Source organism: Cinclus cinclus, chromosome 7 (genome assembly GCF_963662255.1).
Source record: "Cinclus cinclus chromosome 7, bCinCin1.1, whole genome shotgun sequence".
NCBI lineage: Eukaryota > Metazoa > Chordata > Aves > Passeriformes > Cinclidae > Cinclus > Cinclus cinclus.
Genome location: NC_085052.1, coordinates 15,142,796 through 15,161,112, shown reverse-complemented (window position 1 = coordinate 15,161,112; position 18,317 = coordinate 15,142,796). Strand labels below are relative to the sequence as shown.

The window sequence follows — 18,317 nt, the reverse complement described above, 5'->3', positions numbered from 1 at the left end:
TTAACAAATATGATTCTCTAAAAGGGAAGAAGGACAAGTGATTTGAAACTATATCAACCTCTTCTCTGTGGTCTGAGTACAGACGTGTTATAGAGAAAAGGAAAGCACATCAACTGGCAGGGTGGAGGAAAGGCATCCTGTCCAGAAATATGATGTTGGTGAAGAAGTGGTTTGTGATTTGGGCAACAGCTTCCATTTCTGGTCTTTGCTTCTGGCTTTGTGTAGTAACCTAAACAGGTCTTTTGCATATATGTCCCAAAAAGATAACCCATTTCTTTGATTTTTGGTACCCAAATTGAGTTGCTATGTGGCTGATATTTCATTGCTATTTAGGCAGGTCTAGAGTACTAACAAAGGAAAAAATTTCTACTTTCACAAAAGCTGAGTGAGATGAAGCTGAATGTTCCCATCCCTCCACCTGGACCAGCATGGGTTTTGTTCTCAAAGACTGTTCCACTCTTCCTCTTCAAAGAGGGCTGATCAATCTCTAGTCTGTCTCACTGTAATTAAAAAGTGTCTCTGATCTATCTTCCTGAAAGTTCCTAAAAATGACCATGGTTTCCATATTAAAGAAACACTTGTAACTGTTACCCCACCCCATCCAAGGACATTCCATAGATGGCTGAGCATGGTAGGGTAGCATGAAAAGTGATTGGGCAAGGTTCACTAATTCTATAATTTTCTAATTTATAAATTGTCCTGAACATTAATGAACATTAATGTTATTATATAATGGAAAATCATCAGGCTGAAGAAGAGGACACTCTGGAGACTCCTAGGCTTATACTGATTTATATGTTATGATTTATATGATTTATATGTTATGTATGTAGATGTGTATATAATCCAGTTGAAGCTGCAACATCTGTGCCTCTGTGCTTTCCCAACTGCGATAAGGACAAGATGTGCCAAGAAGATATTCAGACATCTTGAAACTGGTTTCTATCATAGCATTAAGGGTGTTGGGAAGATAATTTGGGATTTTCACTGACATCTTCATACTTTATCGGTTCTTTGGTGATCTCCAGATAATATCAACTGGTGCTTAATCTGTTTGAGAATAGGATTATTTTCAATAAGAAGGGACAAAATCAATTTATTTCATTAGAGTTTCCTGATGCAATTTTCAAGAAAATGGAAAAAAAATCCCTCCAACACTGACAATAAATCTTAACCCTAAGGCCTTCCTCAAAATTACAGTAGTGATAATTCAGTCTAACAGTGGTATGTGCATAAAGAAAACCCTTTTTTTATATATTCTTTCTGCTCACCCCAGAGGCAGGAATATAATACACAGAACCACAGGAATTAAACATTGCCAAGTTAGTTCCCACTTTAACCACATCTGTAGTGCTGTAGCACAGTAACAACTGAACTGCCTCCTCTGCTCTTTGAAAAGTAGGAAGACCCCAGAAAATATCTGTATGTCACGACTTGATCAGAGAATATGAACAAATATTTTGTGCATTTTTGTATATTTTAAACTTTGGAGGAGACTGTTTTCCTATTATTTTTAGAATCTTTTTCAAAGACTGAATTACATTCTCCAATGAATTCCAACGATTCTTGTATTCAGATATCTGTTTTCTCTCTATTTGTCATATTCTGACAAATGTAGTTTCTAGCTACATCTTTATGCTCCTTAGTTGTGAGGGGGCCTCTCCTCATCCTTGAGTAATTGGTGTCATTGCAAAGGTCTTCATTGCTCATGGCAGGATGGAAGAGGCACTGCTGCAAAGCATCTGTTGCCTCCTTTCTGCTGCAGAAGTGTAATATTTTCTGCTGCTGTAAAAGAGGGCAGGATGGCATTGCTTTGCTGAACAAAAATTTCTGTGAACCGGAGAATACCCAGAATTCATTCTAATCTTCAGGCACTGGATGCCTCTGTAAGTATTTGATGCCTGGGTAGACTTTTCTCATAGACTTCCTGTGCTAAAAATAACTAGATAATGTATAAAAATGGGATTTTAGGTAAAATTCAGATACTTTTTTTTTTTCCTTTGGAATGTTTATAGTGTTCTGTAGTATGTTTCTGTCACATTAGAGTTATGTTCTGGAAACCTGTTCTGGAAACCTGTTCTGGTCTCTTTTAGTTATAATTTTTTATTGGGAGGTCTTGCTATATAAAGAGGTATATTTTGAATTTCCAGCCCTGGTCTTCTGCAGTTTTGGGAATAAGAGGAGCTTTTAAGTGGCATTTAAGCTACAACAAAAACTAAGGAAAGCAAGGAGCGAAATCTACATATTTAGATATAAAACATTCAGCTTGAGTCAGGATTGGTATTTAAAGGGTATAGGGTAATAAGAAAACATTATGCTATGTCCCAAGGATAGGGGGAAATCCTTCCTGCTTACTAAGTATTGGAATAGAAGTCATCTACTGTCTTTGTTTTTCAGCCCAAATATTTCTATGGAGTGGGGAAAGTCCAAATACAGATTGTCTGAGCAAGCCAAGATTTCTGTACTGCTGGATATTGCTTAAAGAGACAGCAAAAGCTCTTTGTCTTTATTATTTTTTTAAAGAAACAGCCTAGTTGTCATAGAAATCTCATTAATTTTATTAGTATTTTTGTTAGGAATTGTCTTTGGTTGAGTGTATGAAAGTGTTGATGTCTGTGTAAAAGCTGAAAAGTGAATTTTCCACATTAAGTTATTTACCTTCTTCATAAAGAAATAAAAGAAAAAAGGGAGTGGAGAGGGGAAGAACAAAAAGAGTGTTAATGTGTAACATTTCTAATTCTTGCAGTTTGAATTCTACAAGTTCAGACGTCTCAAGTGGAACACCTCAGCCTTACAAAGGTACTTTCCTGGTAAGAGCTCTTACAACTGAGAATTTATTCATATGATTCAGGAAAAGACATTGCCTATTCTTGGAATGCAAGGATGGAAAATTTCATTTTGGAGTTCTTAAAAATTATGATGAAATCAAATATAAAAATGTTAGAACTAATCTAGAAATCACATAATTACAGAATACTTACTTGATTTAAGAATAGCTAATTTTTCTGCATATACTCTAAATTCCTGGTGGAAGAAAGTAATAACATTTTTCACAGAAGTGAAAATTGATAGGTGTTTATTTCAATCAAAGGAGATCAAATGCTGCCCACGCCATAATTAAACAGAACTTGTAATTATGTGTTCTGCAGCTCAGCTCACTTTTTACCCAGGGTCTTCCATAACTGTGTGTTGCTACATACAAATGGTAAACTCAGGACTTGACACCTCAGACCTGATTTGCAGGTGAGGATTTCTCATTTACCTGGCAATCTGTCACAGCCAGAACAGGCTTCTGAATTTGCATGTGATAGAAAGTACTGATTTTGTGATGAAAGATTTCAGTCCTGATTTTGTAAAGTAGTCCCCAGAGCTCCCAAGCTGAGAGCAAAATTTATTCTGAGTTTGATCTGGGATGAATTTCTAATCACATTAGCTATAAAGGCAGCCTTTTAATTTCATGGTCCCTGGGAAAATGAAACTTGGGTAAGCTGAAAGCATTATGAAAAAACTTCTACATAAACATCTGATGCTGTAAGTCTTGGAATATCTACACTGAGGTGATGGAGCTGTAATTACATTTAATTCTTGAGATATGCTTCCAAATTTTGGATGTTTGTAATTGAATTATAGCCTGGGTATAACCCTATACTGGGTTTTGCTATATACAGTTATAAATACCAATCTTATTTGCACAGCAAGCCAGCATGTTTGGAAAGGCTTTAAGTTCCAGTATTCTTGTGTATCTGTGGTATGAAGTTGATTATGCTACCTTCACCCTCTTAAAAAGTGCTCCTGAATGTAGCATGATGTTCTTCTATATAATGTTGTCCCTGGCAGAAATGTTAGCACTGTCTAAATGAGCCCATGACTCATCATCAGTGGGATGTTTGAAACTGCTCTGATGGGAAGTATCTGGAAAGTGCAGTTGTACTGCCGTTCTTGAGAGTGAACTAGTTCAGTGTTTTCAGGGTGATCTCAGGCTTTCAGGGTCAGAGTTTATCAGCCGAGTCTGCTGTGTGGAGGGAAAAATACGATGGTGCTTGTGCAGGAGGAAAGGCTTTAAGCAAGGCTTGAGATTTCAACATGCTACTGGGATTACTGAAAACATGTAAACCTGTGAGAGCGGTTTGTTGCACAACCCTGGCAACTCCAGAGAAGGTTTGGACTAGTGACTCAGTACTCTGCTGTCCTGTGTTTTAAAGCAGCACCTTTCTTCTGATACTGTTTAGCAAGTGGGGAAGAAAATCTTTCATTATTGCATTTCAGGGGTAGGGCAAGACACTTGTAGAGGCTGCACCTTGGTAATTTCACCTTAATATCCAGTAGCTCAGAAACAGTCTGGGTAGACCTGTGGGTTTAAGTGTAGGTGGGAACTGGTTTGTATGGGGCTGTCTTTGGGCTGTCAAAGCCAACATTGACATAGTAAACCCAACAGAATATAGTAAGAAACTCCATGAGATGTGTAGTGCAAAAAAGGTTTACTTAAGGGTATCAAAAGTAGAATTACTATGATAAACTCTTCCAGATAAACCATTTTGTCTTTTCTCCCAGATAATTTTTTCCCCTCAGAGAGCAAGCATGGTACTGGCTGGAGGGAAAAGAGCCTTGCGCTAAGTTAGTGGAGGTGTTTGGTGCAGAGGGCAGGGAGGCACACCCAAGCAAGGCTGCAGATTGCTCCTGGTACCCCTGTCATGAGATGTCCCAGCAGAATGGGGGATAACTGTGTTTTAGCCCAAAGAGCATTTACAGCCTTGTAGACTTAAAATCTTGTGAAAAGCAAGAATATCAAGTGTTGAACTAGAATGGGAAAGACAATGAGCTTTTGCTGGTGGTCAGAGAACTTAACTCCTGCCTAATGAAGCCTCATGAAGAAACTTTGATAAAGACAGACCTGAAGCCCTGGCCACTGCCAGGAGAAACACAGGATTTCAGTCTCACTGTGTCTGGCAATTATTCATTTTCTGTTTATCTGTGCTAAGTGTTTTGGTATGTTGGGAATTACCTGCTGTATGAACATGCTTGAACAGGCCAGTTGATCTGTCTTAGGTGGGTCAATGTAGACTGTCTCCAGTTAAATTGTGAGCGCTAGAAACTCAGGCAGTTTTTGCAATAGCAAGTAGTAGTACAATATAAGAGTAACAGATTTTAGGTTGGAGGTTGGTACTAAGGGTATGACATCCACACTGTGAATTTAAGGAATTTTAATGCTTTGGATAACAGAATTCATATGGCAAAACACTTTTGTTATTCCAATATACAGTTTGAGGATTCAAAACTTGAATGCTCACATCAGTAGAAGTGCAACTCTTGGCCTCAGTTCCATACATTTCTCTTTGCCCAATATTGTAGTAGATCAGATTCATGTATGTCAGAAACAGAAAATGTACCCTTGGTTGACTTTATATTAATTATCTCTTTTTTTATTCTCTCAATTTATCTCAAAATGATGTCCTATTAGTCTAAAGTGCTTTATAAGAAAGTCCTCTGATTTTTTTACTCATCTAGTTAATGATTAAATTAAACCTAGAAGAATATTTACCTATGCTCTCATTGAATTCCTATCAATAGGAATAGGAATTGATTGGGTAAAAGTGCCTTCAAGTTTATCCTGTTTCTTACTAATAGAGTGGAATTAAGAAAACAATTTGTAAATAGATCAATGTTTTCCCAGTAGTGGGGGAGGGGAAGCTACATGGAATAATAACAACCATTTGGTGAAGAACAGCAGCACACTATATTAAACTGAAGTCTTCTTGGTTTTGTTAGCTCATAGAGAAAATTCTCTAATATTATTTCTCTGTAGTACTACAAGAGAAATAATATATTTGAACATTAAGGATATTCTTTGAAATGAACTTGATTTGTCACAAGTTATATGAAGGCATTTCTCAACTGTTATATCTATATTTGCTTATTCAGTACCATATTTAAATTCTATGTAAATTACTTTCAACATAGCACTTTGTTAAACTGATCACTTAAATTAATTCCTAAGTAGCAGATAAACCAATACTGAAAATTTGACCTTAAATACAATACAAGTAAAGAGCTTTATGCTCTGGAATAAGTTGAATTTGAACTTTTACCAATATTATGTTTGTCCCATTCTGTTCTGAGGAATAATAACAGCCAGCATCTGTTGCAGAAGAGACTTTCCTACCAGCTGATCTGAACTACAGCTCTTGTAAACATTCCAGGATCCTAACCCTAAGGAAGTCCCACCCCTGTCAATTATTGTTCAAGTTCACATGAGCAGGAGGTTTCAATTCTCATTTTTCCTGATTTATTAACAGAGCAACTGTCAGAATACAAGTGCATTTGTCATTCAATGGGGAAACGGAAAATAATGAGACACTCACGGCTGGTGCATTGTTTTGAATCTGCTCAGCTCATAATCTGACACATTCTGAAAAGAGAGAAAACAGTTTTTAGAGTTTACGTGGAGATCATTTTAATCAAGTGCAATTCATCAAGTGAAATACATGATATTCTAAAAAGGTGAATGAGAGAAAGACCTGAAAAAACAGTGTTTAATTTTTTAGCTACATGCTTGTCTCATCTTAGTTAATGCTTAACTTTTGTTATTGGCGTGTTGTAACATTTGTAGAAAGCTGGTAGAGCACACTACATTGCTAAACTGGAATTTTACTGCGCATGTGGCAGATTAAATTAGCCTGGTTAATGAATCATTCAAGAAGTGATAAGCAAGCCATTTAATTTCTTTGCATTTTTTCCCCTCAAATCAGCTGATTAGTGTAACAATGACTGAGTGGAAGATCCTTTAACAAAGGCTGGGATATTATTAACCTCATGTTTGGTCTATTCTTGTTCTAAAGTTCTGCATGACTTCTCAACCCATGAAAACCTGGTGATGAAAAAGGAATAGGATTTGTAATGCTCTACCTTGGCACATAAAGTGCCCATTCTAGTGCTGAACAAGCTAATTCAGGTACTGGAAACAGTTTCACCAAATTATTTCAGTAGTTTGTGTAGCTCTATATACCTTTCACCTCAACGTGACCAAGGAGTTCATGCACTACTTTTGATATTCAAGCTAGGGTGCAGCTTGCAGTGAAACTTCTTAAGTCAGAGTTTAAGTTAGTCTAAATGAAACCTCTTTTTTTATCTATAGATTTTTCTTTACTGCGAAATTTCTGGTTGTGAAGGCCAAGAAGTGAAGTCTCTGGATTGTACCAGGACCAAAGTGTGGGATTGCATGTTTTCAGTCCAGAAACCTTCTAATGCTAAAATGCCCCCTTTTTCAGCATAGGTTTCAGCAGAGGATAGGTCAGGCTGAAAACATGTCCATTTAGTAGATGCAGTTCTAACCCTCCCATCTATTTTTGTGTTGGGAAGAGCAAATTAATTTGTGTATTTCCTGACACTTCCTAGGCATACCTATAGTGAATGTGAAATCTCTGAAATAGATACTTTCCAGTGAACTAAGTGATATTGAATTCACTGCAGTATGACTGAGGTTTGCCCAGGTCTATCTGTTTTTTCTGAATAATGTTCCAGCCATCAGTCCCAAAATCAAACTATTTTGCCTTTTCTCTCACCATCTCATCAGCATGATAGATGAGTTTGTATCAGGCATACAAATGGAGACGCTAATAAGTGTATGAAAGAAGATCAAGTGGAGAACATATTCATTCTCAGAGAAAACATAATTCCTGAGTCTATATTTCAATTCCAGTGAATCTCTGCATTTCTTTGACATATTTGTTGTGAAAATATTTCAGACAGTAGAGAAGCCCCTACATGTAATACTTAGCCTGTAATTATACTGTAACAAAAAGCAGCTGCATATCTACATGTAGTGGGTATGGTAATTAGCAGATGATCCAGCAGATCTAGAAATCACCGAATTCCTGAGGAAATTTAAAACTGTATTGAGCTGTGTGATTGCCATACAGCTGCAGTGGTGACTCACCAAACTGCCTCTGCATATCAATGACCAACAGGAGTAGGGCTATTTCCTCACCTCCTTTCGAACTTTTTAAGCAAGAAGAGGAGGAGGAGGCAGCTATGCTTTTTTGTTGCAAGAATTTGATTCTTGCCCACTCCCTTTTCTTTGCAAAATAGAGTATTTAAACCTTTACTTGTGCATATGAAGATTGCTAGGGCATAATGGCTTGAGGATTTCAGAGAAATATCTTGTGTAACTTTCAGTGCTTGCGATGCTGTTTGCTGGAATGTGCTGCCTAAGCACAGCTGCCTTTCCATGCAGGCAACAGGCAAGTGCTGTGTGTGTGGTTCACATTAGGTACTTTTTAGACTTGCAGTGGAGCTATGGATCTAAGAAATTCTTTTATTGGGGAATGTTTTATTGGGAGAATTTTAACCTATTTCTCCTCCCCTGGGACAATCTTCAATGAGGGGATCAAACTACGTCTCACTGGGGTTTGAGATGATTGATGTCTATGAGTCCAGCTGAAAGATTTTTTTTCCAGTAAAATGCACTATTGATTGAAACTAAGAGCTGCTCTTTAGCACCAGAATTCTGGTCCTAGGAAAGAGTACAAAAATATATTGCAAACTCAACACTTCTGAAATTACATGGTAGCTTCTGTAGGAAGATGACTAACGCTTCCAGATTTTAATTAACCATTGCTTCTGTTGTTGCTTATGATATATGTTGTTAGTGATTCATATTGGCATGAATGGAATAAGTTGCAAATGAATGTGTGTGATAAAGAAGAAGTTAAAGTAGTTTCTTTCCTGGAGGGATTTGAGTTGCCAAATATACAATGAGGAAATTAAAAGGACAGATTGTTCTTCATGCCATTTTTTTTTTTTGTGATTGGTTTGTTTTGTCTGTTTTCTGTTTTTTATGTTTGCTGTTTTATTATTAGAGCACAATTTAGATAGCATATTAAAAATTCTGTTCTCTTCTAGCCTGCTGTTGATTTCCTTATTTCTACTGGCTGCTTAATTCACCTAACATCAACTTTCGCAGTAACTCACTTCAGTAGCTCAGAGTAACCAAAATTCCTAGCTTGCAGATCAAGCCAGCTTTGTTCTGCAGAGAGCATCCTGGAGCGAGAGAAATGCTGTAGTAGTGCAAGTGTTTGAGGTGTGTCTTTTGCTCCTTTACTTGCAGAAGCATGTCTTGGACCTGAGCCTATCCTGCTGTAGCTGCTTGCCACCATGGTGCTGACAAAGGACATGCCTTGCATCAAAAGCAAAGAGAAGGTATGATCTGTACAATCAGTGGGTTGGGTGGGATTTAGGGCTTTTTGCAGTCCTGGGGATGCCTGGTAGGTGGATAAGTGATAGTGTGTGTTAGGGTGGTAAAGGGAATGGGGCAAAATGTTGCAGCACGACATACATGTATTATATGTTGTGTACCCCCTCACCTGCCCCAGGAACAGCACTTCTCTAAGGAAGGCTCCTAAGTTGTGAACATTGCTGTCAGCAGTCATCGGACTTGAAGTGTTTTGGATTCTGTGTTTACCTTGGAGTATTTTTGCCATGCTTTTATGGTTGCTGAGATTGCTGTGCAAAGGGATGGTTTCAATGGAGTAGTTGCCTAAGAAAAGTTTTCGAATGTCTTTGGAGAAGGTTGTTGTTTGAGTTGATTGCATGATACAGTGTTTTCAACTCTGTTTTGAAGTTCACTGAGGTACATCTTTCCCCTTCCTTACTTTTCAGCCCTTTCTGGTAGGTAGGCACTTGTATGAGATGGTTACAGCTGCAGGTGCAAAGAATGCCTTGAACAACCCGGGATGGCTGTGAAGGATCTGTAGGAACTTGAAAATGTCAGATTTTGATGTGAATGAGGGAGAGGGGATTCCTTTGACATTATGATAAACAAACATAGTGTGATGCTAGCTATACTGTCAATATCTGGGCAGTAAGCTTCATGTGAGGTGACAGTCTTGTCCTTACCTTATAAAAATTCAGAGCTACATTCTCTAACATTGCCAGTTCTGAGCATGGACAGCTTTGGAGATATTTGTTGCTTTTTGCATGTGAATGAAATAATGTATAATTAATTTTACTTCCTCCTGGTTTTCTTCAATGATTTTTCTTTGGGGGGAGGGAGTAAAGACATTTTCTTGACAAAAAGCAATTCCATTTTGCTGTGATAAAGTAAATGCATAATATGAAAGTTCTGTATTCAGTATGACCAAGTTTATGTTAAGACTAGTTAATGAAAACTGTTCCTTAAGAAAAATACCTGTAAAGAGTCCTTGTAGGAGATTAGGAGGAATGTACAGTTACATTTTTGACTTTTGCGATACAGACATTTGAAGTATAAATAAAAACTATATACATTTAAGTGGCAATATAAGTAAAAATCTGAAAAATAATAAAATTATAATAAGCCATATAAATGGTATCTCTTATTAACTGGCATGGCAGCCTATCTGTAATTACTTTGGCATTTCTTAGTAAAAAAATGTAATGGCATTTTGTAGTAAAATTATCCTTATAGAATATAAAAATATCTCTGGGGAATAAAAGTAAGATTTCAGTGCTGGCCTCTAGAGACATAACCTGAAATACAGGCTTTTGTCAGTGATATCTGGCAAAAACGGCCAGTGTCTTAGACTGTAAATCATGGAATAAATGCATAGAGGAAATTTTTTTTTTTCTCTTATGAAGGAGAGCTATGCCCCAAGGGACTGAGGGAGAAGTGGAGAGAAGGTAAATAAAATGTGAGATACTTAAAATGAAAAGTCAGTTCAGAAAGAATGACATACTAGAGAGCCGTTTCTATTGTGAATGGGGAATTACTATTTTTAAGGGAATTGGCCATTTTAAAGTGTGCAAAACTGACATCTAGTGGTAGAAATAGCACTTGTGTGCAAAGTGGCTTTACAGTGAGACCAGTTTGCAGAGCAGATTAGCAGGCTATAACTATATTTCGTACTAAAATTGCAATTCTCTGTACTTTAGCTGGGTGTTTCAGAGCATTTGAAACGAAATCTTCCCTTTTTTAGCAATCTCTCACTTACATAATGCCAGGTTTCAAGTCATCTTTCTGAATGCACGGCCTCATGCTAGAGAACTGATGAACAGTTTTGTTAGAGGAAAAAGGTTGAAAGGGGAATGAAGGTTAAAAAAAGGTGAGGGTAAGAGTTCCAGAACTTCAGGGTCAATTGGGAAACTGTTTGGCAGCTACCAATCTTAGACCTCTTATGAATGAGCAGGAGAAGTTCAACCTCAGAGCTGTGATGTGTTTCTCAGGTCTGGCATTACTCATGAGTGTAAGCTCCTCCGGGAGAGGAATCAGGACTTTAAGGCCAAAACTGAGATCTCACATGAATTCAGGCAAGATATGTGGGCTCTGAAACAATAAAGCATATAGGCATGTGCTTTAATAATTTCCATCTGCATTTGCTGAATCATGGTTAATATGTTAATGTTTAATTAACATTTTTATTCAAAGAATATTTAAAAATATTTTTATTTTCTCTTTTTTCTAGCTTATGTTTTTTAGTGTCTTTGAAGAAAAAGGTCTCTTGCTAAAACTGTGCATGATGCCTGCCCCACTGAGGCTTTAATTTATCTATGCCTCCAGTGCCATTATATACATAATACATAAATTACAAACATAATATATAAATTACTAATAACAGGCAAAGATATGCAAAAATGAAGTATCAGTTATTTTAAAAATAATTTTTAAAAACATGGCCGAGGGGCACCATACTTACAGTCAAAGGGTGCAATTTAAAATAAACATGGAAAAATATAAAAGCAGTCATTCAAATATATCCTCCAGATACTAATATGAAAGAGATCAGCAATAGAAGACTGGGTGAAGACAAAGACAAATCTGAAGGAAGAAGGGAGAGCAAGTGTGCTTCAGTGAAAGTATAATTAGAAGTGGGGGAACAAAAAATTGTAGATTACTTTTTCTGGGTTAGCATTTTGTGGCAAGAATTGTCAAACTATATTGGTCAATTTCTGGTTGTGTTTATTTTACAGTCTTCTCAATTCATAATAACTTTTGTAAATACTTCAGAGATAAAATATATTGGTAGCATAATTCTAATTCAACATAGCTCTGTGCAGTCTCAAGGCTGTGGTGAATCATATGCTGCCTCTATCATTCCATTTCTGTTACTTTCAAAACATGGTGAATCATATTTGTTGAACACAAATGTTGACACTCTGCAATGAGACTTGAGTCACAGTTATAGAAGTGGTATAAGAAACAGCAGCTGTCATTTCAGATAGGCAAGCCTGGTGCTTTAGTGAGAAAGCAGAGGCAAGCAGCAATCCTGTTTGCTGCAGAGCTGCTCTCTAAGGACAAGATTAGCTGTTAACAGTTGTGCCAGCCAGAGCTGGGAGATACAATCTTGTCTATCCTGAACCTGGTAATCCAGTGCAGGTGCTTAACAGTTCTAATAAGCTTTTGACCTTGGGTCTGAGTAGGAGTAGTTGCAATGACATGAGGTCAATTGTATGTGGGGAGTCACACTTTCCACTCTCTGGGGCTTCTTCTTGCCTCTTGGACACTGATTCCTTTCCAAAGTTGTGGAAGCATAAGTCGTGCTAGTAGCACCAGAATTGTTAATATACATGAGATCTCTAAGATTTCAGAGCAGCTGTCTCTGTGTTTGGCTTACATAAAACCCTTGTGCAGTACAAATGGAGTTGTGTTGCTGGCAGTGGTGGCAGCAAGGGAATATCCAGGATGTTCTTGTTGTAAATAGGACTGCTGGGGTTGGGTTTCTTGGTCTGCTGTGGATTTGTCATCCATCATGGAATGCTGCTGTTATTTTGTCCTCATGCATGCTTCTAGTTATAAAACTGCCCATCTAATATTGTGTTACTAAGAGCTGTGCTCAACATGTAATGGGAGTTTGAGATCTAGATGTTTCCCTTGCAGGAAGGAACAGTAGAGTACTTTACATTCTTTAGGGCAGCTGAAATTACTTTATTACATTGATGGAGATCTGTTTTAGTACTGCTGTTCTAACACTTCAAATGAAAACCAAAGGGGTTTTGGAATTATTTGATGAAGTTTAATGTGCATTGAACTGTATGGTTCTGAGGATTCTATACTGCCTCGCCTACCACTTCTTTTAGCTGTCAAGATGTTAGAAACATGTTTTTTCCTGACTGAAAGATGTTTTCTTTCAATAGTAGCTCAGTGAACTCCTGTGGTTTGCATTGTTCTGAGGAAACTGCCTACTGCAATACTACCATCTCACATTAAGAGCTCATTAAACTAGTTGACCCTTTATTCTTATATGAGTGGGTTCACCTATGACTTATCTGTTTATGACCTAGGGTTTCTAAGCCCAGGAGCTGTTTGCTCATACTTGGCTGTCCATGACTTTTTGAACCAGTTTCATTCAATCTCACTTGTGGAATGAATGGTCTCTCCTTGAAAGCTGGCTGCAGAAATAGCCTTGTTCTAGGACAGACTGTAAGGTTTGATTTGCAATATTAATCTGTTTATATAGTGCATACAATGGGAAAGGTTATGTTATTTTTCCTAGAACATGATGTCCCCATTATTCTTAGGCTGGCCTGATGGAGAGATGAGAGGTTGCCAAGGCTCTTTCGGAAATGATACTGTCTTCTTCACTGACAGTGTAATGTTCTGTGGGCCAAGCTCTGTCTATATTTGCATCTCCTTATTGAAAGGGTGTTTACTGGAACACAGAAAATAAAATCACTTCCCATTTCTTTGTAGTAATGCACCAATATATGTTTAAGCAAATTGAGTTTAAGTGTTTGAAAGAGGAAGGAAGTTACCACATATAGAAATAACTGTGACCACCAGAAATTTAGCCTCAGCAAAAAGGCAGCAGAGCCTCTGCTGATGTAGGCTGCAAGATTAGGAAGTCAGATTTCTTTTTATGAGAAAATAGTTCAAAAGGACCAGCTGAAATTCTTCTAGCAGAACCATTTATCTCTAAAAATGCTTCATCAATTAAATTATTTTTCAGGGCTTCTTTCATTTTATTGATGATTAAGACTTTATTTTAAAAAAGGCAAAATTGAATCAATTAATTTGCATGTTTTTCAATATAAGGTAAGAGATCCATATGAGGCATGTAAACATTACTGCCTTAGTGGTTTCAAAGCACTTGATTTTTACTTTTATGGGAAGTTTGCAGCTATTCCTTTTGAATCAGAGCAAATGGAAATATTGAGGTGTCAAAAGTTCCCTTTTTGGCCACAAGTAAGAATTAAGGCCTGGAAAATATTTCTAGTCTGTAGTCAAAATGCCAGTCACCTGAGAACAGAATGTGCTGCAGAAATGGTCTCACTGTGGAGAGTCCTGCTAGAAGCAGACCTGGTACTTTAAGACCTGACTTTTCCTCAGGACTCAGCCCAAGGTGTAAGTGCAATATGCTGTTGACCCAGTTTAATGGTGACATAGAGCAGAATTGACACTGTCAGCTTCTGTTAATAACCTTGCCTTTGTCAGGGCTGAACCAGGTCTGAGGCCAGCTGCTGCTTCCAACTACCTGAGTCCACTTCCAGTAACTGCATGCAGGTGATTTGAGTCAAGTGGTGCCCTTCTGTGTCGAGCTTATGCTGTGAAAACAAAGACTATTCCTTGGCTGTGTGATTATGTGCAGTTTCTTTCTAGTTCATCTTTCCTATTGAAACAATCTATTTTTGCTATTTGGTATTTCCGTAAGTGAGCAGACATCTCTGCAAGTATGAAAAAGTCCCTTCAGTTCATCTAATTTGCTTACTAAGGGAATGAGAGGAAGCAAGTGCTAAAATGGTTGTGATGGTGATGTTTTCAGTCTTTGAATATTGAGTTAGCATATAGAGTCATGCCTGTAAACAATGGCTGAGGCTGAGTCGGTGCAAGACGCTCTGTGCATTGCACTGAAATACAAAACTCAGTTTTCTGGGTACTGACTTTCCATCCTGCTCTTGTGAGAGACACTGAAAATGACAACAGGAAATAGCCCATCAGAATCAGTTCTCAGGTCACTGGTAGCTGAGACTGGCAAGGACTCTTCTTTCTTAGGGCAAGTTAAGTCATAATCTTTAACTGCTGCTGTACAAGTCAAATAACTAAATACAGGTGTTCCCCAGGTGTGTCCGGCTGTTGAGAGCAGTGGGACCAATCTTGGAGCATCCCAAAAAGTGAGTGACATTGGAACTTTAGCTCTCCCCTGCTGGCCAGGGGCCTGGGAACTCTGCAGATGTGCTTCCTGCTGACACTGCCGGCAGAATCAGCTGCCTTCTGCTTTCCTGCATCTAGACAAAAACAATTAGAACAACAAGTGCTGGGAAACAGCTGAGACCAAAAAAGCTGTAGAGGAGGAGTATGAGAATCCTCTTACCTCTCAGAGCAAATACTATGGCAGAAGCTGTCAGCAATAGTTAAGCTGTAACAGCAGTCTTAAAAGCAAAACCTATATATTCTTGAAAGATTAAGAAAGAATATCTGCATAATTGCAAGCACATTACATTTCATCAAGGGAACTAGAAGAAGCAAATCTTAATTATAAGAATAAATGCTCTTACTGAATCAGGAAACCAAATGTGGCTTAGTATGTGCCTGTCTACCCTAAATGCTTTAAAGGCTGGCTGTCTTCTCTTTGGAAATAAACCACCTCATAAGCACCTTGAGCATCTACATTGAGAAAATGATTTCAAATGCCCACACGGAAATGTGCTGAACTACTTGACTTTGAAAGTACTCCCTGGACAGTGGAATAGATTTACCTCCTTTGATACTGGTTTAGGTTTTTGAGGTAGTGCTTTAGTTCCATTGTTTAGATTTTAATAATCTCAATGGTTATATGTATTCTGTATAGATACTGTTTAATTCACATAGTCACGAGTATGTAATGTGTCTGTAGGCATCTTGAAAATGAGTACTTGGTTTGCTTGATTCACTTTATCTCAGCCACAGCAAGCAATATTGTTAATAGTGGGTAATCACTGACTCCATCAGCAAGACAACTGGTGCATTTCAATGGCTGAAATAACTTTGTGTAAAGGTAGACCCTAAGGTGCTGGTTGGCAGTCACTGCAAGTAGGACAAAACACCACAAATAGTGATAATTTAAGTAAGCAGCAGAGGTATCAAGACTGATCACAATTAAGACCGGTTACTGTGAAGCACACATGCCAGGTCTAAGTTGCTGCAAGAACTCAGCCTTCACAACTGTTATGTGTTGGAAAGACTGTTTGCAATCGTGCATGCAATGTGTGGCTCTGGCTCAAACAGAAGAAACTATTTCTGCCCCTGCAGAAAAACAACTACACATACTACATCTGTAAATATCTTCATTGAAAGTATGAACAAAATCTGTTTTGGATCACAGCAGTGAGTCTGAATGAAGACTTCTAAGGTGGGGAGGAGGACAGGTATAGCTAGCACAGAGCAGTCACCTCTCTCCTGGTCTTTGATAGAGACCAGGTGTTGCTTAGTGGTTTATGGCCAGTGCAGCCCCAGATTTTGAGAGCCACATCTTGAAGGGGCAAAGACAAAGGCTAGTATAGTATTACTCAATGTGAACCAGTGACAGGAAGAGCTTTACACACTTTCTCAGGAAGTAATTGGCTACAAAGTGGTTAAGGATATTTGATTTAAACATCTGCTTTATTTTCCTCAGCTTGAAAATTTGAAAGACAGCCTATAGATCGAGCATTCCTTCCCCCACACCCCAATATCCTGTCTTCTGGGATGTCAATAAATTTATTAGTGTGCTTAAATGGTTTAATTATTTTCTGGTTTAATGCAATCAACAATATCTTCTGTCAGTGCAACACATCTGGTGCTAATGATGCTTCTGAGTGATAGATGTTGTGGGGATAGCTATCAGGATAACTGAATTTGAGAGGTTTGATTTCCTTTTACTTTAGCTGTCAAGACCTGAACAGTTAGTGTCAGTTAGAAAGAAGCAAAGAAAAAGGTGCTTTGAAAATTTTTCACCTCCTTTGTTGTTACATGGAAATTTAACAGTATAATGACCAATTTGTCAAGTGATATATATCTATCTAATAGATTTTAAACTGTTAGATGGTTTTGATAGGAAAAAGATCCAGTTTTGGATACAGGACTCAACATATTAGGTTGAAGTTGTGGTGTTCCTGTGTTCAATATTTATATTGCTGTACAGACTATCAGTATGTAAGTGATACAGTATTTCCTTTTTTATATACTTCTGTATTGCTGCTTGGTCTTTACACACAAACATTTATTTATTTGGATTTCATGCTGGATCTGTATATTTAATCAAGGTCCTGGGGTACCCAGCATGTGCATCTTTCCCTTCCCTTTCAGCGTGACGAATCTTCATAAATGTAAATTCGATCTTTTTTTCTCTGACACTTCACAGTAGTCAGTGAAGTTTGTCTACTTCTAAAGTTCTCAAACCTTCTGGTTATTCAGATATTATAATCTTGCTCTTAGTATATTTGGCATTGACTTTATAGCATTAGGTACTGTTCAGGAATGCATGTGAAGCAGACTTCCTTTTGGTCCATTCTTGAAGTGATCCAAATTAATTGTGAGCAAGGTGATTAGTGTGGGTTATAAAAACGATGCCAAATGTCATTGAAGTGACTCTTCAACTATATATAAATATACATTAATTCCTTTAGAAAAATATTTTTGTACCAGTTTTTGAAATTTAAATTACAGTAGTTAGCAAGCATTGCTCTTGAAGTGAAATAAATATCAGAATATATATTTTAAGTGTCTAAAAGTAAATATTTTTGTTTCAAGGCTTTATAAGTCAATGACCCAACAAGTTGTTGATAGCTGAGATTAAATGCTTACAAGAAATTCCAAATTTCCACTGACATACAGACACTCTTTCCTTTCCTCGCAGTTCATAAAACAGCGCTTGAGTTTCAGTATGCTGCCATTGCACCATTTTGGAGCAGTATGTCTTTAAATCTATTACCAAGCTTGTGCAGAGTTCAGAGTATAGGGAGAAAGGAAAAGCAGCATGTTTTCTTTGAGAAAAGTTGAGCTTTGAAAGCTACTGTAAGTTTTGGAATGTTAAAGGACAAACCAGCTGAGATATATTAACAGGCAAAGAGCAAGAGAAGAGGTCAAAACTGTACATGCAAATATCCTTTCACATCCTAGTAATTTCTGAAGATTCACATGGCTTCAAAAATAAGCTCATTCCAGGAAAACAATGCACATATTTTTGAACAGTTCTAATATTAGCCTGTCATTACTATAATATCTGGAAGCCAGTGATATTTATGCTGAGATGAAAGTGACCAACATGTTAACTTTAAATTACTCTCCTAACCCCAGTTTCCCTGTGTGTGGGAGTAGTTTCTTTTTAGGAAAAAAAATCACTTTGGTTTGTCTGTCCCTTTCTCACCCTCAGACCATTGACTAATACTGAAAT

General features: G+C 37.6%; 1 protein-coding gene across 1 annotated transcript in view; it reads right to left on the bottom strand.

Moving 5' to 3' along the window:
* BLNK (B cell linker) overlaps positions 1–18,317 on the bottom strand; it is a 90,085-nt gene that overhangs the window by 55,914 nt on the left and 15,854 nt on the right. Inside the window, exon 3 of the mRNA XM_062496298.1 lies at positions 6,360–6,406. Within this exon, the coding sequence (XP_062352282.1) occupies positions 6,360–6,406 (47 nt within the window). The remainder of the gene's footprint in view (positions 1–6,359; positions 6,407–18,317) is intronic.